The sequence below is a fragment of the Ambystoma mexicanum genome, chromosome 8 (assembly GCF_040938575.1).
Source record: "Ambystoma mexicanum isolate Mex_15411 chromosome 8, UKY_AmexF1_1, whole genome shotgun sequence".
NCBI lineage: Eukaryota > Metazoa > Chordata > Amphibia > Caudata > Ambystomatidae > Ambystoma > Ambystoma mexicanum.
In genome coordinates, this window is record NC_090929.1 from 1,617,020,524 (window position 1) to 1,617,045,984 (window position 25,461).

Consider the following 25,461-nt stretch of genomic DNA (forward strand, 5'->3'; position numbering starts at 1 on the left):
TTGGGGTGTCCAGCGCCCTATTGGCTAATTCAGTGGCTGATGCACTGTTCCAGCCTCCTGCTGTGACTTGATTGTGGTGCTTGTGGAGGTCGAAAATAGTGCACCACCAACCTCTTTCTCATTATTTATTTATTTATTCAATTCTTCTAACGCACCAAATGCCCATAGGTCTTCCCTAGACGAGTGTCCAGCGGGGTCTTCAGAAAAAAACTGCACCAAATGCCCATAGGTCTTCCCTAGACGAGCGTCCAGCGGGGTCTTCAGAAAAAAACTGCAAGGGCCAGCTGAATGTGACGCCTCCACTTTCTTTAAAAATGAGTGGACATTAAATATGTTTGTGCTAATATCAAATATATGTCGGGGCCACATGATCCTTCACGCGATAGGTCGGACATATTGGGACTCATTCATGGAATTATTTGCGCCGGAAAATGGGAATCTGTGCGCCATTCTGCCCGCAAATCCCCATTTGTTAAACCGGGATTTGCGGGCAGAATGGCGCACAAATCCGCGTTTTTCGGCGCAAATAATTCCATGAATCAGCCCCATTGTGTTTCAGTCTATCTGGGCCTGGAATATGACGATTGAGCTGCTTGGATGTTTAAATTCAAGGAGTTTCTTTGCGTCCCTCCACAATGGGTGTCTACGGATATACCCCAGACTTGTGCCGCACTGTGACTCTTATACTGAGGGTGATGGAGCAATAATGATGACTGAGTCTGAGTTTGTAAAAGTAATCGGGCCTCCCGGACAGTAGAATTAGCCAACTGCTTACCAATGTGTTTCCAGTGCCTGACATCACGGTTTGGAGACCCCCCCCCTTCCCACTGGTTTATCATTGAGGTTTTGTGACCACACTTTTGACAACTTGGGACCACCGCACAAGTATGGTAATTAGTCCCATTAGAACTTAGAGGTGATCTAGTGAAAATCTAGTGAAAACAAACCAATCTAGTTCACTTTACACAAACCTACATCAGCAACCATCATATACAATAGGATTCCAGAATATTCCATTGCATCTAATTGTCTGGTGAGGTTATGAGACCTTTTGTGGTCTCATTCCCCTTGTGTGTCTATTTAAGCCTTACATTCAGGTGGGGGCGGGAGATTCACAGCTACAAAATGCCCCGAGAGCCCGTCTTTAGAAGTCTAGCCACAGTGGGTGCTAAAGCTACTGGCACTTGTGGGTTGAAGGCTGGTTATAGGCCTTAAAAGCATAACCTGCTCCCCAAACCAGATGCTGCTTCCCTGCGCGCCCATGGCAATAGAGCCAGTGAGCAGAAGCTGCGCACAGAGCACGCAACGGAAGTTGGCTCCAAGGACTGCGACAAGCTAGCAGGGCATTGGTGGTGGAAGGAAGAGCACGCAGGCAGAGCAGAGGGGGTGCAGGTGGTGGGAAGAGGGTGCGACCCATAATGAGTGCAGCAACTTGAAAACTAGGGAAGAGAGCTGCAGCAGGCGAGTTGGGGAACTGGAGGGCTGTTGTCAAGAATTGATGTGGTAACACTGGAGGAGACTACACAACACTTGTCCTCTTGGTATTAGGTAACCCACCTTTTGGTACAGGCCTGTACTACACAAGTTGGTAGTGTCACTGAGCAGCCAGGCTTATCTCAAGAGGGGTACATGGGAGTTAGAGAGCTGTAGCAACAAAATTCACGAATTCAAGTATTTCAAGTAACACTTATACTCAAGGTTTTAGTTATACGTTGTTATTTATTTATTTATTTAACACCAGTTTTTCAATAAGCATTATTTAAAAAGGGCAATACATGTAACCATCAAATATACTTTAGAATACTTTTCCAGAATCAGCATACGTTTAGGGGATACTCTTTTGAGATGCTTTTTACACATTTTCTACACCCGCAGGGGACTTCATTCACAAGGACAGTAATGTCATTTACATATCACTAGTAAATTTTTCAGATTCAGAGGTAGCAGAAAGGAAAGGTTAAAGGAAGGAAAAAGGTTATACAGTTTCTCAGGGCATGTGAGTATACTTAAATCTTCCAATGTAGTCTAGACAAAACCTTTCCCAGCAATAACAGTCTAAAATCAAGTTATCACCTCTGGGGGACAGAAAATATCAAAGTCAATGGACTAGAAGAGTCTGCAGGGAGCCAGGTCAGCCAAAGTCAATTGGAGCACAGTCTATGGAGCTGAGGCACTTCGTAGTTAATAAACGTCTTGCACAAAGTTAGAGAGTGTGTTGTAGAAAATCAGTGTAGGGTCACAAGCTGTTACACTTGTGGAGGGTGGAGCTGAAATTAACTCTGACAACAGTAGCCACTGCAAGTCTCAACTGAGAAGAGCAAAGCAAAAGACACTGAGGTAAGTACTCCAAGTCTAAACAGTACCTCTGGTTTGAAGAAGAGTGGTCCAGCTGGCTTCTGTCCTGTTGCAGCGATGCAGACCCTGGGTTCCTGAGCCTCAGTCGTGGGGATAAGAGGGAGGATCTCTGCAGGACTCCTGCAGCATCCATTTGGAGGTTGGCAGCAGCTATGTGCTCTTTTTAGATCAGCAGTACTTCGTGGTTTCAGCACGCTGTAATCAGCAGCACCACGGATCTTGGATACCGGTTGGGCTTCCTTCACTCCTTGAGTCCTGCACTCTGGTGAGGGGACTCGAGCTCTGGTTGTCCTGCTTTTGGAGGGTCCTTAGGAGACTCCTGGAGCTTCTGGTCGGATTGCAGATGTTGCACTTGACTAGGGATATGTCGACCCCTGGCACTCGGTTCCTGCAGCAGCAAAAAAGTACATCCAGTTGGGGAAGATGGTCCAGTGGAGTTCATCTATCTCAGGATTAGTTGGTCCCACTAACCCAAGGTAAGAAGTCGTCCCTTCCGGAGTTTCTCTTGTCGATCAGAAAGAGGAGTTTCAGCATAGCAGCAGGGCTTCACCGGGCAATTCAAAGGTCCAGGAGGATGCAGCAAGCTTCGTTCGCAGTTTCTTTGTCGGGTGTTCTCCCCAGTGGTCGACTCTGTCTCTAGTCCCAAAACTCTCGCCCTTTAAGCAGGTTTCTCCCATTCATGCACAGCCTAGGCGGTCACTCAAACAGCAGGATGGCTGTGCTAAAAGGACAGCCAGCCAATCAGGACTGGGTGCATTCAGGCATTCCTAGAGACAAAGGACAGGGGAGTGTTGGGAACCTCCCACACTTCCTGCTCTTCCAAACACACTGGAGTCAGAGGTGGGTTTCAGGACTAAGGTCCGCCAAGGGCAAAATGAACAAAGGGCTCAAAACTGGCTTGGCGTGCAGAGTAAAACCCAAGAAAGACCTCACAAACAAGAAATGGCAAAAAAGTAGACCAGGGCATTTTGACAAAATGGTCACCCTTGGGTGCTCTACTGCAGCTGAGGATTCAGCCTGCGGTAGGAAAGCACAATAGTAGGAATATTAACCACTGCCACCAGCCATTTAAAATAGTGAGGGTGACATGAAAAATGTTACATGAGTAGGTAGGATAAGGGGCTACTAGGTAACCCCCAGCACTCCACACACGATTGGTGCCTGGAATTTGAATGTAATCCTCATCCCTGATTGGCATGGTGGAACAGAATTGGACATTTATCTCTGCTAAGGCACTCCAACTCCTTTCCTTCATGGCCTTCTTCTGGGGCTTTCATGCTGCAGCACCCGTTATGGGCCACCCTCTCTGCCCGCCACTTGTGCCCTTCCACTCTTCCTGTCTGTGAATGTGTGTTGCCTGCTCCTCCTTCCCTCACCAGTGCACCGCCACTCATCAGGGCCCTGTGAGCTGGCCCATTCAATGCCAGCTCGGCCGTGTGTACGTGGCTGCCGCTTCCCGCAATATCTGTCAGCAATGCCACTGTAAATCACGTTAGTGATGTCTGTGCCGACAATATGCTATTGCAACTTTAAATCACATTCATGATGTTGATGCCAATATGTGTCAGCATTGCCACTTTAAAACAACTTCAATACATTGGTATCTACACCTTTCTTTCATCATTGCCTTTTAAAAGACATTTATGATGATGGTTATCACACTATGTCGTCATTGCCATTGAAAAATGCTTTTATGATGCTGGCATCCACTCTATATTCAACCATTGACACTTTATATCACACTCAATACATGTCTTCATTGCCACTGTGAAACTATGCCATGACGTGGTTCACCCAATATATGTCAATAACTCTGTAAAACACACATGACCATGGTATCATCACTATATGCCATAATTGCTGCTGTAAAATGCTTTCAGGACACTGTTAACCATATTGCTTGTCATCAATGCCGCTGTAAAGTGTGTTTCTGATGGTGCTGTCCATACTATATGAAATCACTGCCACCATAAATCACGTTCATGATGCTAGTACCCATAAAGTATGTCAGGATTGCCATTGTTAATTACTTTTATCGTGCTTGTGCCAATAGGATTTCTGCAGAGAGAGAGAATCACTCCTGTGAGCTGCTTTCTATCAGCGTTTCTCTGGGCTGCTGGCTCCAGCATAATGTGTGTATGCGTGGTGATGTGACCCCCATAGTGAATGTGCTACCCCAAATCATGTTCAAAAGGTAAAACTCCACAGAATGGACCTCCCCACAGCTATCACTCTTAATTAAAATCCACCCTCAACCCCACCATCTAGAGTCATCTTCTATTTATGCAACCCAGCCCTTGCACGAGTAGGCACTTGGGCACCCCTTTAGGGTCGCTATGTCTTCCCTCTATGGCTGCTGGGAACCACTGTGAATTGCTTCACAATCAACTATGATGTGTTCAAATCAAACTGCTTATCAATTAAAAATGAGAATGCCTTTAGAGTTTGGTAGTTTTAGGAACACGTGTTTGCACCTGTCGCCAATCAGATTTTAGCCTCACGGTTTGAATAAACATTATTTGAAAAAATCCACTGGCCTGGCGTTTGAGTCCAAAGGTCATGTGATGTTATTCCTGTGATGTCACTGAGGAGGCTAAGAGCTGTGTGATATCACTACCGCTGCTCCTGTGTTTTTCATGAATAGATGTCACTAATTATCTATTTCTCTCATGCCGAACATTTTCCCCTCTAATTCTCATTCCTATCTACCTTTAGGGGCGGGAGCACAGAAACGGGCCTGGCTCTGAAGTATGTCCTGCGGAAAGGTTTCCCAGGTGGACGGGACGCCTCCATCCCTAAAATCCTCATCCTCCTGTCCGACGGGAAATCTCAGGGTGACCTGAGGTTGCCGGTCAAGCAGCTGAAAGCAAGCACGGTCACAGTCTTTGCTGTTGGAGTCAAGTATCCCAGGTGACGTTATACTAGTTTTGGACTATATGCATAGCACACACCACAAACTAGGCACTTGAAATGCAGGTCTTACTCCTACCCAACTCCGTGGTACTCATTTAAAGATCTCACTAGGTTGACGACTAAGCTCTGCCTGAGGGTTGAACCCTTGACTGCAGGCTTATAGACGGATGCTAAAGCCACTGTGCGATCTTACCAGCCTAGCTGCTGAGCATGAGTTCCGTAAAGGGGACGTCGCAAGGCGACCTGTTCACGGAACGAAAATACTTTAGATTAGCCCCTGACTATGTAATGAGTGCTAATGGCATTACGCACCCGTTCCAAGGGCTGGAACAGGTGATAACGTCCAGCAGAGGCATTTGCTAGAAGGGGCAAATGGGCTGTAGCCCCAGGTCTTTTGGTTGTAGCCGGGGATAGAAGCTCAGGGGCTACAACCAAAAGGATATAGCTAGCCCCAGATCCTGCCAGTCCCGACATAAGCTTAGCCCTGATCTTTTCCAGACCTAGCAACACCCCTCGTTAAATGCCCTTGTTTCGCTTGGCCCATCGCGTCGTTACCACCTGTTCCAGCCCTTGGAACGGATGCTTAACGCCATTGTATTTTGACCCATTTTCTCCAAATTATCTTCTGGTAAAACTCAACAAACTCTACTGATGAGCTGGGCTTGTTCACACAGTGTTATATGGAGCCACTTTGAAAAACATTTCCAGGGTCACTTTCGGTTCCAAGTTCACCCTTGCTGAGGGACAGGAACGCTTTGGTCTGGCTGTAACGCTGTGCCTCCCCCAGCACCTTGCAGGCACTTAGCTCAGTGTCACAAATAGACAACAAGATACCATGCGCAAGAAGGCCTGGCACAGCCTCTTGCCCTGCAGAGCAGGTTTTGGGCGCATTGTCAAAGCAGCAAGAGGAAGTATTTTGCAGAATCATCAGCCATTCTCATTTCCTGCATTTGCACTCATACTTGGATGTTGTTGAATATATTTTTGATGAGATGCAAGCCCCCTCCTCAACTGAATGGAACTGGTAAATGAGTTTCGATTGAACCATATGTCAGCTGTGGACTGATGTGTCACTCACGTTGTGTCGTAATAAAGGACACTAACGACCAGTCTCTAGGGGTCCTCTTGGTGCTCTAAAGTGAACACTGGACAGCACTTCCTGTTCCAGGTAATAGACAGGAAGTGGAGGTAAAGGGTCAGAGGATGATGACACAGAGCTTATGTAAAGACAGGAAACCAGCTCTACCGGAAGTAGACAACCAGCTCTACCGGAAGTAGGACAACAAGTGTAGAAGCAGGGGCTAAGATTGTAGTAATCAACTAGACACAACTGGAAATCCACTCTTTGCATGTGCTGAGAGATATTACAACTCACAAGTAGTGGTTCTTGTTTTGCAGGTGGGAGGAGCTACACACGTTGGCCAGCGACCCCACAGAGAAGCACGTACTGTTTGCTGAGCACGCGGACGATGCAGTGAACGGGCTTTCCAGCACCCTGACCACCTCTGACCTCTGTAGCGCGGTGCCTCCAGGTAACTCTTCGGGGGTTGCCTTCAGAGATCACCTCATCACTCACTCAAGATGGTTCCAGGTCGTATGTCAAAATGTTAAAATGTTCGTGCACCCACTTCCTTCGTATGAAGGAAAGGAGCACCCTCGTTGCAAAGGACATCAGCATGTGCATGTCACAGAGGCAAGCATTCAGGTTCCCTTTTTCCCCTGAGCAGAATTGGGCAAACTAGCTGCCTGAGCTGGCAGAGATCATTTTGACATGTTTAAAAGTGCATGCTTATTTAAAAAAAATGTGATGTGCTTTTAAATACATGAAAAGCAGAGCATCCCTCAGCCTTTGTTTGGGGCAGGCACAGGATGGTGTCCAATGCACAGAGGGGTAGTGCACAGCTACTGGTGTATTGCAGGGATTTAAACACAAGCAGTGGCAATGCCAAAGGTTTTGGCTTTAGTGTAGACTGGCATTGCCATAACGATACAAACTGGCCATTAGTGGTAGCAGCTATAAAATGGTGCACGTATCGTGCATATGATAGCAGTGCCTGGCAAATGCCCATCTAGTACCTATGCACAAGCCAGAGCTGCTGGCTTTGGCAATGCTTGATTTTAAGGCTTGATAAAGTCAGCTCAAAGAGATTCCAGGAGGGGGTGTTTTGGGCAGAAAATGGGTGGAAATGGCCATAGGGATTAGCATGGCCATGGCCAGTCAATGCTTGGCTATATAACCTAACACCACATAGACACATTGGGCCTCATTACACGGAAGGCGGTGAGCCATGGCGCTATTAGCGCCATGGCTCATGCCGGTAAAATACCGGCACCGCCTTGGCGGAAAGGGGATTTACCGCCCCATTCCAAGGTTGGAGGGGCGGTAAATCCCCCTTCCGCCATTGCCCTTCCCCATTCCCATTTCTGCCCCATAGGGCTCTATGGGAATGGGGAAGGCGCTAATTACGGCACCGCAATTTTGCGGTGCCGTAATTAGCTCTGAGGTCCCTTAGCGGGTTGGTTTTTAACGCCTGCAAAAAGCAGGCGTTAAAGCACCAACCCGCTAAGGGACCTCGTAGTAAGGCGGTAATGGTTAACGGTCACCGTTACCATTAACGGTGGCCGTTAACCATTACCGCCTTCCGTGTAATGAGGCCCATTGTATCCCTCCTCATTTGCTCTCTCTCCCTAGCTGTGCTCCAATGCATTTGTTTTGGCTTATAGGTGGCGCTTTAGCCAAAACTAACAAGACGTCTCTTGAGGTTCTCTGATCCAAGTATCTCAAAGTTTCAAAACCAGAGGATGGGAGGAGGGAGAGAAAAGGGAACGATATTTCATGACCTCAAAAATCTTATTTTATGCCTCATGCCCAGAACAGCAGAAATACAATCAAGAGAGGTGTAAGGGTTTTAATCTTTATATTACAGTAGAGAGGAGGCAGGTTGAAGTTGCAATAGAGGCATTTAAATAGTTGCGAATGATAAAGATCGTAGCGAGGGCGAGGATATTTCGGGCAACTGCGGTGAGCTTCTAGAATGGTGGGTTGTGCAATCAGATTTTTCTTTTTGGGCGGAGAGTGAGTAACAAAAGGAAATTATTCAGAAAAGGGGATGATAAAAAGAAGAACGCACTATCCAGCAGAATCTGGGATGCGTGCACAGAGTCCCCCTGCAGGTTTACATACCAACAAGGATATCATCATTCAGATCCCTGCGTAATGGTTTCAATTCCACACATCGTTCCCGAATCTTCTGCGTCTCATGACGTAATCTATTTGGACAAATGAGGCCACGATGGATTCCATATTTGCTATAACAGCCACCGTTTCAGCGCTCTTCCGCACATGCACACGTGTCGCAGATCACATATTCTGCTTATGCTTCTATGCTTATAGAAAAACTATTTTGAAGTAACAAACCGAATCCTGGCACCATATGAGGCCATTCAAAAGCTTAATACAGAACATTGTTTATTCAAGCATTAATAGTGTGAACATAAAACTTAGAATCATATTTTCTTACATATTTCTAACTCCTCATGAGCCACATGCAAGTGGCGAAACACATCTAGAGGATTTTGACTATGAGATTCAAACCCCAAAGAAGGGGATTTAGATCTAAAGGAAGTTGTGGTCTAAATCAAACTTTAAATGGGATCAATTTAAGAATCCATGGGATCAATTTAAGGATCACCTAAACAAGAGTGATTAAGGGAATATAATTCAACAGTGACAACATGAACATGGAATTATTTGATAAGTCAAATGTATGCCAACAAGACAAATGTTTGCGCAATTGAGGATAGGCAAATATTCTGCAAATGTTTTTGATTATAATATGAGTGTGTAGAGTATAATGTAAATAGGAGTATGATCCTACTGGATAACGCATATTGAAATGTAATATTAACTGGCCGTTCCCGGCATAACATATGCCGTTCTAGCATATCTTAAAGGTCAATATCGGTTGGTAATTCATAGTGTCAATTCTGTCCCCCTTCTTAAATATTGGAATTACCACTGATCACTTCCAGGAAGGGGGCGTAGGTCCCTGTGACTTATTAATGATCATTGAAAAGGAGGCTAAACATATAGGTAACTGTCTTCTTTTGAATTTGTGAGGCATATTTGTATCAGATGGAATGAGAAGTATGAGCGGTATAACACCAGCATCTAAGTTCCATCGATTACACGGGCATCGTTGATGTGTCTTTGTAGACGCGTTATTGCCAACCTTGTTCCATTGCATAGTTCCTGTAATGGCATGCGATTGTGTAATAGCATAATTACAGCACCTACTTTCAGTTTTATCTCGTAAGGAGGCATTCATCCTACAACATTTCACTCTTTAGAGACTGAAACATTGAGCCGGTAATAAACTGTTCATTGACACTGAAACCACTGTGTCATGTGTGAAGAGAAGTGGTGGTGGAAAGAAGTAACTTGACATTTTTCCGAATGTTTGCGATAGTGGAAGGTGAAGGTGACCAGGTAGAACGATGCTCATTCTGTTTTTCAAAATGACAGCTTTTATTGAATTGGAAGGGCACACAGAGGTGCACTTTGCCATTTGGAAAGCAGAGGGCAACCTAACATTGATAAATTGCATCAGCGCACTACTGAAACATACTTAAGCGTTTTATATATATATATATATATATATATATATATCGATTGAGAAGCATTTCTAAGTGAATGTTTCGGATGAGAATGGATGCTCATTAAACATCAATTTATCAAACCTACAGGACCAATAAATAACATAGAAGATTTTGAACTCAGTGACCAAGCAACTGAAATTATTATACACTGGGCCGATTCAGTTTTGAGATAAGGATGCAACAATAATTCTTTAACAAAACATTTATTTTGAGGGCAGTGCCACAGGAAATTTTACATCTGCTGTGGTTTCTGGAAACTACCCAGTACCAAGTCAGCTTCCACTCAAGGCCGATTGTTTTTTTAACTTACCCACTTCACTGCAAACAGTCTTAATAACTTTATAGACCTGTCATGATGCCTACCCCCGGGGATCCAGACCAAGTCCAGCAACCCCAGAAGCAGGCATCAAGTTATTCCAAGCAAGCCCAACAACCCCTGCTAGGGACTATTTGGGTGCAGTCCTGGCGTCTATGGCGCCAGGCTCATATGGAGAGTCAGTCCTGACGCAAATGCATAGCAACACAGGTTCGAATGCGGGCTTGCGCTTAGAAACTGGTCCCCAGTATTACACACGTTATAAAAGAACAATTATGATTAATAGGCTTTTGATTATACATTGCTCCAACTGCAAAGCTGCATGAAACGGTACAATGGAGGCATTTCTAAACTTGGTGTGCTCTTGCCTTCATCAGGATGCCAGATTGAATCACACCCGTGCGAGCGCAAGACACTGGAGACGGTGAAAGAGCTAACGGGGAACTTCATGTGCTGGAAGGGGGCCAACCAGATCAGCGCCACCTCCACAGGGCTCTGCCCATTTTACAGGTCAGTCGATCCTTAATGCCTAGAAGTATGGGGGACAAGTCCTCTCCATAAGGAAGGTGAAAAACATTTACATACAAATAAGAAAAGAAGAAATGTCAGTGTCTACATACAAAACCATAGTGCAACCACTTCCTTTGCATCCCACTAGGAGAGGAGCCCACTGGTTTTCAGCTCTGGGCCTCCGATTCTGGAATACATTTACTTCCGGGTAGAAATACATCCATCACCTAGACTGTATACATCCCTCAAACCTCATCTCTCTAAATCCTAGGTACTGTTGTCACTAATTAGTCTGTACAGTAGATTTAGACCAAGTCGTCCTTACAACCTGCTGCTTAAGATCATTAACTCACTTATTTTAAGGTTTTGGTGATTTTCTAACAAGTACAGATGCACTCAGCAGGTTTTATTTTGTATGTATAAAGTTTGTGGGAACTTAATGTTTCTTGGTTTATATTTCTTTATAGGTTCTGGCCCAAGTGTGCTTTAGCCCTCTGCCAGACCTCGTGCATATCTATCTTGGGTGGGCGCTGGTTTCAGTCAATTCTTCAGTACTAAGTAATTGGATTCTGAGTGCTCCACTGCATAATGTCTCCATAGCTCCCACCCACTTCATTGTTCATTGTCTCCAGCATGAATCTTGCCTCCCCTTTTCTCTCAGGCCCCTCCTACTCCTCAGTACTGTGTCTGCCACTGATTCACACCTCCTCCCACTGCAGAGTACCTGCAGGCTGTTTCCATTCTGCTCTAAAACATAGTTTGGCTTTGGCCATGCTTGTTAACGCACGTTTGCGGAACAGCCAAAGGCATATAGCGGGTCTGATTTCTCATCCACATACAAGCTGGATGCGTGCTCTTTTATTGAAAGTGCAAACCTTTGGCCAATACCGATGCAACCATCTCAAGGAGAGCCAGGTCCAGTGCACAAGTGAGAAACCATCTTCCCAAGGTGGCTCCATCAAGAGGCTGATCTAGGCAGACGCACTGATCTGTAGCATTGTTATGTTATAAAGTTTTATAAAACACTCATAGGCCCGAAGGCATCTTGGCGCTAAGACATCAACACAGCTAACTGGTCCGGGATGTTTGTAGAAGAGAAACGTTTTCAAGAGCCGCCTGTATTGCAAATGGTTAGGATTAGATCTCAGAGCCGGAGGGAGCGTGTTCCAGAGTTTGACAGCCGCCACAGAAAAGGCACGAGTGCCCCCTTGAGAAAGATGGATCCTAGGGACAGAGATGAAACCGGCACTCCCCTAGCGAAGGGCTCCGGTACAGAGGTATGGAGGGAATTTATCCAAAAGATAATCCGCCTCCTGATGCTAGAAGGCCTGATGAACGAGGCAGAGGCCTTAAATTCTATGCACCTGGTGACAGGAAGCCAGTGGAGGGAACGCAGGACTGGAGTGATATGGGCACCATAAAGAGTGTTAGTGGCCACCCTAGCGGCAAGATGCTGCAACAACTGCAACTGGTGGGGAAGCCCTACCGGCTGAGCCAAGAACAAGGAGTTACAGCAGTCTATATGGCTTAGCACCAGTGAGGCCACCACAAGAGGTCTAAGATGGAATGGCAAAAGGGTAAGACCCTGCGCAGAATCCTTGGATGAAAATGGCCAACCTTACACACTACTCCAACCTGAGCAGCCATAGACAAAGTAGATGATAGAGTAACCCCAAGATTTTTAACGACCGACACAGGGAGAGGGAAATCACCCAGTGTAGAAGGCCAAAAAGATTGAGTCCAGAGAGCTGGGTTGGGGGGGAACCCACCACCAAAACCTTGGTTTTGTCCCCATTCAATTTCAGCCAATTCCTACTCCTCCAGTCCCCAATGGCCACCGAGCACGATGACACCTCTGCCTGGTTCAGATCTAAACGAACCAGGATCTGGGGGCCATCGGCATACGAGTACCACCTGAAGCCGAGGGAACAGATGAGGTAGATCAAGGGCTGTAAATAGCTGTTAAAAAGTGAAGGGGACAGGGAGGAATCCTGTGGAACACCACAAGAATAAAGAACAAGAAGCTGAAGAAAAAGAATTAAGTGAGAGGGTTTGGCCCCTATTATTCAGGAAGGAGCAAAACCAGGCTAAAACAGACCCAGAGAGGCCAGCTGAGACCGAGCGAGCAAGCAGGATCTGGTGGTCGATGGTGTCAAAGGTCACCGACAGGTCTAACAAAATCAATTTAGCCATTCCACCGCCTCCCACCAGTCTGGCCAGGTCATCGACAACAGACAATTGGACACTCTCCGTGCCCCGTCCTGGGTGAAAACCTTACCCCAGACACGTATTCTTAGAGAGGCACAGATCCACCCTACTGATGAGGTCCAACCAGACCGAAACACATGTCTGGCGTTGCTGTTGTTACTCTTGTTCAGAGGAGAATTGACTAGCATTTCGGTGCTGGACTGCCCCAGGGCAGGACAAAGACTGATATGTTTGGGATATTTCTTCTCTGTGAAAGATAGTGAGCTAAAGACTCTGGGTAAGTCTCTCATAACCAGGACTAATGTCTGGCAGAAGGACTCCAAGGACCCCCCCTTGTTAATTTGCATATTTAAGTAACTTTGGGTCTCACCCGAAGTTACTAGGGGAATCCAGACGTGGACCCCTTGCTCACTATTCTTAGAGAGGCACAGATCCACCCTACTGATGAGGTCCAACCAGACTGAAACACGTGTCTGGGGTTTCTGTTGGTACTCTTGTTCAGAGAAGAATTGCCTAGCATTTCGGTGCTGGACTGCCCAAGGGCAGGACAAAGACTGATATGTTTGGGATATTTCTTCTCTGTGAAAGATAGTGAGCTAAAGACTCTGGGTAAGTCTCTCATAACCAGGACTAATGTCTGGCAGAAGGACTCCAAGGACCCCCCCTTGTTAATTTGCATATTTAAGTAACTTTGGGTCTCACCCGAAGTTACTAGGGGAATCCAGACGTGGACCCCTTGCTCACTATTCTTAGAGAGGCACAGATCCACCCTACTGATGAGGTCCAACCAGACTGAAACACGTGTCTGGGGTTTCTGTTGGTACTCTTGTTCAGAGAAGAATTGCCTAGCATTTCGGTGCTGGACTGCCCAAGGGCAGGACAAAGACTGATATGTTTGGGATATTTCTTCTCTGTGAAAGATAGTGAGCTAAAGACTCTGGGTAAGTCTCTCATAACCAGGACTAATGTCTGGCAGAAGGACTCCCAGGACCCCCCCTTGTTAATTTGCATATTTAAGTAACTTTGGGTCTCACCCTAAATTACTAGGGGAATCCAGACGTGGACACCTTGCTCACTATTCTTAGAGAGGCACAGATCCACCCTACTGATGAGGTCCAACCAGACCGAAACACGTGTCTGGGGTTTCTGTTGGTGCTCTTGTTCAGAGGGGAATTGCCTAGCATTTCGGTGCTGGACTGCCCCAGGGTAGGACAAAGACTGATATGTTGGGGATATTTCTTCTCTGTGAAAGATAGTGAGCTAAAGACTCTGGGTAAGTCTCTCGTAACCAGGACTAATGTCTGGCAAAGGGACTCCTAGGGCCCCTCTTGTTAATTTGCTAAAGAAAGTGACTACAGTCCTATCAGATACAAACTCTAGCACTCGTTGCAAATAGGAGTGAGCAACGACTTAGCATCAATTTACAGTGGATCAGTTACAAATGGTTTCTTCTGGATTGAGTTGCAGAATATGGGTTATTTGGAGCTTGGAGCTGGTTCTCCAAGCAGAGATTTGGAGGGAGATCCCTATCCTCAGCAGGTGTCTCCCTCTGGAATAGCCTCCCTGCCTCCAATCTCCGTCTTGAGCCTGACCTTCTTAAGTTCTGCAAGCTTCTAAAGATCTTCCTCTTCTCTTCCTTCGCACTCCCTCTACCCTGCTCACATAGCTCTCGGCTCTCTTCATCTCTCCCTCCTCTTCCTTACAGCTTGCTACTGGCCGCCTGGTGTACCTCAGAGTCTCACAGGTCCCAGGTACCCCCACTAGTCCTCTCTCTTGCACTTGCCTCAGGGCCCTACACCCCCACCTTCACAGCACTTAGAAATAACCCAAGAGAGTGGCTCTCTCTGAACTTACCCCATTCTTCACCGACTGGGTGCACTTGGACCTCCCCCTCCCTGTTACCCTCGACGCACTTGCATGATCCAAATGCAACATGCCTGAAGATCGTCTGTCTGTTCTCCCCTTGCACTTGTAAAACTGCAGATTCGTAGTCAGTCCTTTTTGCTGTGTCTCAAATGTTAAATGTTTGTTATGCACTTACTCTGCCTGTGCTATTACCGTCTCAGAATCTCAAGGGCTCTGAGCGACTGCTGTGTTTTCCCCTTCTTCCCACCCTCCTTGAGCACTTTGAAACACTTTCCTTTGTATAGGCGCTATATAAATAAACAATTACAATTACAATATGCTTCGCAGAAAGAAGCAGAGTAAATTCCACTGGATCAGATAAAAAGCCACTGACATTATAATGTACGACTGGACACTAATAACCAGATCCAGGAAGCAACTCGGGACCTTCTCCAGGCAGGTGCAGCAGATTTCCAAACGTCTTTATAGATTCAGAAGAAAACATTTGCAAATAATTACCTGCTTAATGCAAGATAAAGTCAGATCCAAATGGAACGTCATAAATGACCATGAGCAAAATTGATGGAACCTGGAACATCTCAAGTTTCATCGCCCATGTTTTTGCTGTGAGACGAAGAGTTATCTCCAACAATAAACTGCCATGGTGTAAGAGGATTCAATTCAACACTACAGCTAAGTCAACGCCTAGTCTATAATACTGAATGAAAACCCTTATTGATATATCTTTATGTCCAGTTCATGCGTTCTGGATGACTACCCCTATATAACACCCCTCTCTTGGAATCCCCCTGACCCCACTGAGCCAAGAAGTAGTTCTGTTTTGCAAGTTAAAAGGTTTATTCGATAATTTAAACAATAGATATATATATGTCACACCTTATAATAAATTAATAATTGAATATCACACTTAATCTGATATGCTAAAGATTAACAACGGAGAATCTGGCACTAACACGCTTCTCTATAATCAATAAGGAGTTGACATGAAATGGATAAGGTAGCACAGTGGTAAATAGGTACAGAAGTATAATGTGGTAGAGAATGCTTTACAGGGTTCAAGGAAATGCAAGGTTGAATGAATGAAATGCAGTATAGAAAATACTCAATATGATTTCAACCAAACAATGTAATCACTTTTCTCTGGCTATTCACTCCCCCCCTCTTTATGCAATGCAAGGAAATGGGAGGAAACACACAGTTCTCAGGAATGCAATCAACTGTAATTCAGTTCACCCCAGCAAGCTTAGACTACAGAAGTTTGAAAACACAGGCCCAAATTGCTTTGATATGTGCTGGCAATGAATTAAAAAAATATGCTAAAATGCTTTTAATTCCCTTTCAGAGGTTCAGGGTGAATGGTATCTAGTTAATATTAGCTCAGGCTCACTCTTGCAATGATTCAGGAATGATTAGCAGGTTAAACGAATTTCTGGCAAATGGAAGGCAAGCAGCAGCTGTTTTTACACGAGGAGAAATTTGCAAATCGCGGTAAAATTCGTTTAGATCTGAACCGCAAGGACTATCACGATCGTTTTGGGGTCCTAGGAAAGCCTAGGATCTCATCTTCCAAATGAAAGTTACTGCAAGTCTCTAGCACAAACGGTCGCGGAGATATGAGCGATTTAGTGAAGGTCGTTTTTCAGATTTGAAATTTTAAAAGCTCAAAATGACAAGTGCAGCTTGCAACTAGAAAATGACAAGTGACAGCTATGCAAATGACAGGTGACAGTTAGGAGACAGTTCTACTTAGGTTAAATAGATTGAATTAGATGAATTTAAACTAAGAGCTTTGGTTTGGTACAGTTTGGCGGTACTCACAAGAGATTTTAAACAGGAAGGCGGCTTTGTCACGATCTGGTCAACAGGTCTGGACTTCGGACGGTCTCTGGGCACAGCGTCTGGTCTCTGGAACTGCTCACAGCATCGGGGTCAGCACTCTGGATACAATGGCCTGGTCTCTGCTAGGCACCGGTTCTCTGGGTCGGGTCCTGCCTTCTCTTTGGATATTTCTGTCACCGGGTTCTTGCAAAAGTTCTTGGCAAAATTCAGGCGGCGTCAGCCGGCTGTCTGAAGAGTTCAGTTGCAAAAATATTTTGAGGCCTGCTGACAAATACTCTTGCTGGCAGTGGCCTTTCTGGTTAAGGTTCTGAAGTCTCTGTTTATCTTGGAGTCTAAGTGTTGGCTCTTTGAAATTTGATGGAGGTAAGTATGGATTTTTCCGGCAGAGCTTCCAGCTGCAAATGGATTTGAAGGTCCCTATCTGTCCTGTCTCTCTGCTTTTATGCGTTTAGAATGTGGGTGTGTTCTAGCATCACTGACCCTACCTCTCTCTCAGCTTCTAATTGGTCAAACTTCCATTTCTCACTTGATTGGGGAAGGAACTGTGAGTCAGAGTGATGTCATTTTATGGCTTGCAGATAGGACACTCCCCTGTCAGATTGCACATATTCTATATTTGATAACAAAAGACATATTTCACAGTTACACAGTTGCTTGAAATTACATATACATGGTGTGGCTGAATTTAGCCATGTCTCTGTCCAAATCTGCTGTTTCTAAGAGCTTGCATTCAGAAATGGCACATAATTGACTTTTTAACTGATTTTTCAATTTCTGACATTGACCCAACTTTACATACATGTGCGCAGGGAGTATGGACATTAACTGATGAAGTTTCATATTTTTAACATGCATACATTTAGAGTAATATCCACTTTTCCGCTAACACCCCCCTGAACATACCACCGGTTCTAAAAACCTCTTAAACTGTGGGCAGAAAAATCACAAGAATTATGGTATCATTTATAAAATTTTCACATGTCCGCTCTATGAGTTATTCATCTTTTTAGAGTTATGTTCTGGCTCCAAAGGGGTGTGGTTTACCCTCAGCACAAGGTTGAATTTCTGGTTTTTCCAGTTCTGCCAAGCCAGCTTGCTCTCACAGGCAGTGCCCCTCCCAGCTTCTGCCAAGAGGAAGCTACATTTTACGACCGCTGTAATAAAACCTTTGCCTGAGTCAAGACAGGCTTTGTTCAGAGCTCCTGTAGAGCACAGGTAATTCAATTATCAGATAGATGGCATATCCTTAGTGTGGCCAGCAAAAAGGCAGATGGGCCTGGGAACACAGTTGTGACTCAAGTTTCACTCCTGATGGGGGTAGTTGTCAAGCAAAATCAAGTTCCTTAAGCCAGACTTTCAGCTAACTGTCATGTTTTTTGTTGCTTTTTAAATTAACTTGCAATTTTACACATGCAGCTAGAATGCTGATTCTAAGTTTAAACTATGACATTTAAACAATTGCAAAGGCATGTGACACCAAACATAGGTCACTCATTTAATCTAAACATTTTCGATTTTAGTGTCTTTAAATCCAGTGCAACTTAAACTGCTGACTCCATAGCAGTTTTGTTATAAGCATTGTTTTGGGCTCTTCATTTCCCCGATTTTGTAAGCACACAAAACTCCATTCTGCCAAATGTCTGCTGGTGTTCAGTGAATATTTTGCACATGTTGCAATGTTTGAAAATAGGCATTTTGAGCCTGCCTTCAGAGAAACACAGGGTGGTTTTAAAACGCCGGCTTTTGGATAGTAGTGAGTACTGGTACTGCACCCATTTTTGGGATTTAAGAAATGAATTCCCCACAATTCTAGGTTGCATTTGGCAATCAGCATTGCCATTCCCAATGGTTTCAGACTACTGTGCGGGTAGTCCAATGGTGGTTTTAAAGCGCTTTGAAGCTAACCGGCGCTACTGTTTTTCCTTTGGCAACCCATTTCCCTCATGGCAACCCGGCCTTTCATTCTCGCACTGGTGGGTGGCAAGTGAGGCAACCATTTTGGTGTGCGCACAAACTCCGCAGCTTTCCTGGATTTCGGCGCACATGTGGGTTTTCCGCCATCTTGAATTTTCTAAGCCCACAGCACCAAATGTTGTGGCATGATAGCTTAAACGTGGGTCAGGACACCCAACAAGCCCCCCCACGCGACTGCACTTTGAATTTGAGTCGATGGGGAGTCGCGTGCCCAAGGGTTTTGACCCACGCACCGGTCTGTCCGCATAATCTTCTTCCTCTTCTGTAGATGGCACAGTTCAGCATCTTCTTCTCCATCCGGTACTGATCGATCGGTTCTCCTCGCCAGTCCTGATGGGAGTATTGGGCGGTCCACTGGGCCCATTGGATCTTCGTTCCCGGTCTCCGGATCGTCCTCCTTGGCCAGTCTCAAGGTCTTCTTTCTCCTAGGACGACAAAGGAAGAGCGGCAATACCTACTCATAGACGTTTTTCCACCACTGTTGAGATGGTGGGACAGCATATGCATTTCATCATGACGAAACATTACATTCTTATTTTGATAAAAAACAGTATAACTAAGAGACAGTTTCATGCAAATCACAATATTTTAGAGACTAGATGTGGTATGTTTTATGATTGGAACAGAATTAGTCTGAGACAGTACCCGCTAGGATTCCAGAGGATTCCTCCAGTTGTTGCAGAGTGTGCCTGGGATGGCAACATTTCAACTGGTTTATGTGGACCCACTTGTCTTCCCCCGCTGCCAAAGGACCTTTGGGGATGTGGATTTTGTAGGCCACAGGGGAGATTTTGTCTATGATCTCGAATGGTCCCTTCCATGTAGGCAAAAATTTGCGCTGCTTGGCCTGGTTCCTTTGGAAGTTGTATAGATAGACCCGGTCCCCCACCTGATATTCCTTCCTGGAAGTTTTCAGGTCATAGTGGGTCTTCATGCTATCAGCTGATCTTTCTAGATTCCGCTGAGCATAAGCAAAAGCATGTTGGAGGTGTTTCCTTAAATTCTCCACATACTCATGAGTAGTGGAGGCATTTATCAGTGTCTGCTCTTGGGTCCTGTAGAGCAAATGCTGAGGAAGCACCATCTTGCGCCCAGTCATCAACTCAAATGGTGACATTTTGGTTGCAGATGAAGGGGTAGATCTGATAGCCATTAGGACCAGAGGTAATCGGATATCCCAACTTGGCCCAGAATCTGCCACAAACTTCTTTAATATGCTCACAATGGTTCGGTTATACCTCTCTACTGCTCCAGAAGAAGCTGGCCTGTAAGCAATATGTAACTTCCTTTTGACCCCCAGTATCTCCCACATCTTTGTCATTACTTCACTGGTGAAGTGGCTACCTCTGTCTGACTCAATCCTTTGAGGTAGACCAAAACGGGAAAAGATGTGGTTAATCATCAAGGCAGCTGCCGTTTCTGCCTTGCAGTTTGGGGCTGAGAGACATTCCACCCACTTGGTAAACAAGCATGTCACAGTCAACATGTACTTATTCCCCCTAGCCGAGCGAATCACGGGGCCTACGAAGTCGATTTGTAAATCTGACCATGGCAGTGTCATCCCCCTCTTTTGGAGAGGCGCACGGTGCGTGAGGGATGATGGCTGAAATTGTGCACACACAAGACACCCCTTCAAATATTGGTCGAGGTCCTGCCCCATGTGTGGCCAGTATGCAACCTCTCTTAAGATTTCCAATGTTGTGTGAAACCCCCTATGACCGGCGGTGGCCGCATCATGGGCGTGACTTAACATCAGGCTTCGGAATGAGGTAGGAACCACCCACTGATCGTGGCCAGCTTTGGATTTCCTTACCAGCAAACCGTCTTGGATTCGGAACATTTTTGGACATTTCATCAACACTCTTAGGTCCTCTTTCCCAATGTAATCGGTATCCGTCAGGGGAAAGTTCTCAGGGTCCTCAAGGTGCTGGTAAAATTTACCAATTATTGGATCCCCCTTCTGAGCTGTAATCAAATCAGCATCAGGGGTCTCCTTACTCCATTGTGCAATTGAAAGGTCATTGTGAGCATTTGTCTGGGACCTAGTGATAGCAGTGACCTGGATTTCCCCCAACAGGGACTCAATATCAATTAGATCCCCTTGGATGGCCCCGGTTTTGGCCAACTGATCAGCTAAGTCATTTCCAGTTTTGTCTGGTCCCTCTACTTTGGAATGACCCTTGATCTTTTTCCAATAGATGGTCATCTCATTCGAGGTGACCAGATCATCAATGTTTTGGATCAACTTCCCATGTTTCAAGGGTTTGTTGTTAGCACATAACATGCCTCTGGTTTTCCAATTAACCAGGTGCTCCACGAACCCGTTCCGTACATAATCCGAATCTGTGATTATGACCAGTTCGTGGAGTTGATGCTGGACAGCAGTGAGGATGGCCTGATGCACAGCCATCAATTCTGCCACCTGACTACTTCGGGGACCAATTTTGTATCCAGCGGAGGGTTCTGGGGACTCATTCACCCATGCATTCCCTACGCCGGCCACCAGTTCTTTCTCCCCGTCGTTGTCAACATGGTAAGAGCATCCATCCACATACACAGTGGGCATTCCCTCACACTTGTCTTCTTCAAAGACTTTGTGGGGGGAATTAAGGTATGCCTCCATGTTGTCCTTTATTTTTAGACTTTCGTCCTCGAGACAGTTTTCTCTGGCACAATCATGCAAGTCAGCCAGACCTTGCGCGAGGGGACTCTTCTTGTTTTGGCCATATCTGACCTCCACAGGAAAGCCTTGCATTGACAGAATCCAGGAAGTAATTCGGGAATTACTCACATTTCCGGCCCGGATTCTATCACTTTGGAGATATTGCAGAGGCTGGTGTGGAGTCTCCACTATGATGTGTTCCCCCTGGATAAACGGGCGGTAATTCTTCAATGCCCACACCGTTGCCAGGAGTGCCTTCTCACAATCGTTGAATTTCTCCTCCACAGAGGATAAAGTTTTGCTCGCATAGGAGATTACTTTATTGACCTTGTCATGCTTTTGGTATAATACTGCCGTCAAGCACGTATTAGAGAACCCTGTCTCCAGGAAGAACTCCTTGTTTCTGACAGGGTAAGCTAGGCAAGGCGCTTGTGAGAGGCTTCTTTTGAGTTGTCTTACTGCCTCGGATTGTTCTGGACCCCATTCCCACTTGACCCCCCCCTTCAGGAGATGAATCAGGGGTCTGGTAATCTCTGCGTAGCCCTCAATGAACTTTCTGCTGTAATTAGTCAGTCCAAGGAGGCTCCTTAGTTCCCGCAGAGTTGTGGGGTCTTTCAATTTTTGAAGTGCTTCCACTTTCTTTTCCTGGGGACAGAGACCCTGAGGAGTAATCTCATGCCCCAAGAAATTAACACGGGTTCTACACCACTGTGCTTTCTGAAAGGAAAGTTTTGCTCCGGCGGCTCTCAACTGGGTCAGAACATAACGGATCTCCGCTATGTGTTCCTCCACAGATGAACTTTTGATGAGGACATCATCTACATAAGCCAGGTTACCCCTCGCACCCAGGTCGGGCATGGCCTTATGTAGGAAAATGTTGAATTCATTACCGGAGTTAAGGTATCCGAAGGGAGTCCGGGTCCAGGTGTACTGCTGGCCCCCAAAGGTAAAAGCCAGTTTGTATTGGTCCTCCCTGCTGACAGGCACGGTCCAGTACCCATTGGTCAGGTCTATTGCAGTGAATACCTGTGACCCCTGGATCTGGGCCAGCCCTTGGTCAATGTAGGGCAGAGGCCATCGGGAAGTATGGACCCGTTTGTTGAGCTCCCTAAGGTCAGCACAGAGTCTCCACTGGCCGTTCGGCTTCAATATTCCCAGCACCGGGTTATTGAAGGTGCTGTGGACTGGACGGATTATTCCCCGGGACTCAAGGTTCTTAATTATTTCAGTAAGGGACTCCATTGATGCGAGAGGCAAGCGATATTGCTTCACAAACACAGGAGTCATGCCAGGGTCCGTGGGGATTGTTGTGGTGTGGATGTCAGTGCGACCGCAGTCATATGAGTCTACCGCAAAGAGATCTTGGAAATCCAAGAAAACTTGTTTCAACTTTTGCTTTTGTTCCAGAGTCACACAGGCATCAGCTAGGTTGACTCTCTCTTCCACCATCTGCCTGAAGCCTGGAAAGACTTCTGGTCTGGCTATCTCCGCGGCCTCCTCCAGCTGGGTGGAGAAGTCCCTGGTCAGAGTGCTGATTTGGACCGGAGGCTTCAGGTGGGAAAGGCAGCCCTCATGGACCTGGAAAATCACCTCATCCCTCCTGAAGTCACAAGTCACATCTTCCTTACCATAGGGGCAAGAAGTGTACACCAGGAAGTTCCCCCCATGCCGGGTAAAAATCCTGTCTGGTGTTGTATTGTCATCCCTGTCACTGTCAAAACAGTCCTTGGGGATTGGTCCTAACAGTTCATTTCCTAAGTCGATGGAAAAATGTCGGTCATCAACCGCCATTCCAATAATGGTGCCTGCGGCTAGAGTAATACTCTTTAAGTCGCTGTTATCCACCTCTATTGGAATGGTGTCATGTTCTATGTTGACTAATGGTGTTGGGTTTACCCCCAACCCTTGCTGTTGGAGAGAAGCATTTAGATGTATGTAAGCATCAGGGTTTTTCAACTCTTGTCCCCTTTTAACTTTCACTTCCAGGGAGAATTGTCGAGTCCTTTCTGGGATGGTGACTTCCTCTTTAACCTGAATTTCAACTGCATAAGGTAGCAATTGAGCTGACCTAAATGCTTTTTCTGGATCATCAAAGCCCATGGGATTATCCGCTAATCGGGACCAAGCTTTGAAGTTTATTAGGTCCAAACTAATGGCAAAGCGATTGAGAATGTCACTGCCTAAGTAAAAGGCGGCAGGGACGTCTCGCACGACCCAACAATTGTGGACTATGCTCTTGTTGCCAATGGAGATTTTGAGCATACACCTGTTTGGCAGGAGATGTTTGGAATTAGGTGCTTCCAGGTCCATTTCCCATTTGTCTATCAGTTTGAAGGTGGGAATGGCTGGATCTTTTGGGAGTTGGCGAAACATGGCTTCGCTGATGAAGCTCTTACCGTTGTTCACACACACTCGAGCGAGAACAGAGTCCTTCCCATCATTTAACTGAACAGGGATGAACAACTGCTCTCCAATTTGCTGAATATCAGCCAGGCTCTGAGCTGATTTCACATCTTTCTGGACTATAGGAGTGGGAGTTTCTGATTGTGGATTAGTATAGAACTTCAGAGTGTTTCCTTCCAGCGTGGAATACCACTTTAAACTGGGAGGAAGGTTGATTTTCAGAAATAGAGAGGACCCCCCATCACCAGTCTGTTGTCCTACTGCTATTACTGTCACGTCTGGAATCTGGTTGTTCTGGAAGTGAAATTCTACTTGGTCAGATTTTTGTTCAACCATGTGGCAGGTGCCGTTTAAACTAACATGGTTGACACTCTGTTTTAATTTTATTGGTCGGCTAGTCTGGGTCCAGAGGACCTTGTTTACGCAATCTATTAGGGGTGACAACCTTCTCAGGAGGTCATTCCCTAGTAAACAAGGGGTGCCCTCTGGGGTCACAACTATGACCGGGTGTTTCAACTTGTGTCGCCCAATTTTAATGTCCAAATCTGCCGTCCCCTCGACGGGAATTTCCTTCCCGTCAAAGTTCTGGAGTTGTCCAGGAAGTGAGGTGAGAGGAATTTGGTAATTCCCTCCCCTTCCTGCATTCAGTTCGTCAAAGGCCCTTCTGGACAGAAGGGTAGCTTGAGATCCAGTGTCCACCAGTGCCGAGATTGTACCCTGCCCCTGTACTTGTACCGGGGCATAATATCTTCCCTCCTTCTCCTCAAGGGGGCACAGATAATGTACATTTTTGGACAACTGGTGGGCTAATTTTCTGGTTTTGGACATTGCAAGAGAAGAGATTTGGGCAGAATTCTGTGGAGAGCCTTGGGAATCTGAAAGAAAAATTTGGCAACTGGAGATCAGAGCCATTGTGGGTTCCCCTGGCTCCGGTTCTGGGCCGCCCCCCCCTTTTTGGAGGCAGTCCCCAGGATGGGTTTGAACCAGGGGATTTTCATGCTGTTGGTTCTGGGATGAGATGGTGGGCGGCGGTAGCTCAGTCTCCACATCTCCCCAGTCTGGATTTGCATCCCTAGGGACCCATTTTTCTTTGGGAGGAGTTCCCCCCTCTCTGAAGGAGAAGATCCTTTTCCCAGGATCCTCTGAGGATCCCTCTCCCTCAAATTGGAAGATCTGTACCTCCTCCTCAAACTGAGTCTGTTTGGGTCTTTTGTTTCTCCTACCCCCCCTCTGCTCCTTAGGAGGCAGACTTTCAGGGGCAAGAGATTTTGTTTCCGGTTCCTGGGTTTCCAGGGGCTGTTTACAAGTGAGCAAGGAAGCTTCCTCCAAGGCTTTACACCCCCCTTCCCTTTGTGCCTCCTCCCTGGGAACCGGTGAGTTATCGGGGTGCTGCCCCCGTCATTGTTCTGGAGCACCAGGTCCAGAGTTGGGTGCGTTCTGCGCCGGCACGCCCATCTGAGGGTTCTGCTGAGCCCTCAGTATGTGACCCAGATCCCGCGCCATGTTTTGAACCTGGCGCTCTAACTGGGAAACCCGCTCAGGCTGATACGGGGCCCTGTTTTCTCCCCTGGGCTGATCCCGGGAAGGGTAGCTGTCCCTCCTCTGGTAATACCCCGGGTTGGGAAGATTTGGGTACCCCTCCACCCTTGGCCTCCCCTCTCCCGGATTCAGTGGTCTGGGCTCAGGGAATTGGGGAAAGAAGGATGGATGGTTTTGGGGCTGAAAGTTGGGTGGATACCTGGGGAAAAAGTTCTGC

At 46.2% G+C, this 25,461-nt stretch overlaps 1 protein-coding gene across 2 annotated transcripts in view; it reads left to right on the forward strand.

Annotated features, from left to right (window-relative positions):
• Positions 1-25,461, forward strand: part of VWA2 (von Willebrand factor A domain containing 2) — a 417,877-nt gene that overhangs the window by 248,940 nt on the left and 143,476 nt on the right. For both annotated transcript variants that reach the window (XM_069611869.1, XM_069611870.1), the window contains 3 exons: positions 5,071-5,265; positions 6,667-6,800; positions 10,621-10,753. In XM_069611869.1, coding sequence (XP_069467970.1) covers positions 5,071-5,265; positions 6,667-6,800; positions 10,621-10,753 — 462 coding nt within the window. The remainder of the gene's footprint in view (positions 1-5,070; positions 5,266-6,666; positions 6,801-10,620; positions 10,754-25,461) is intronic.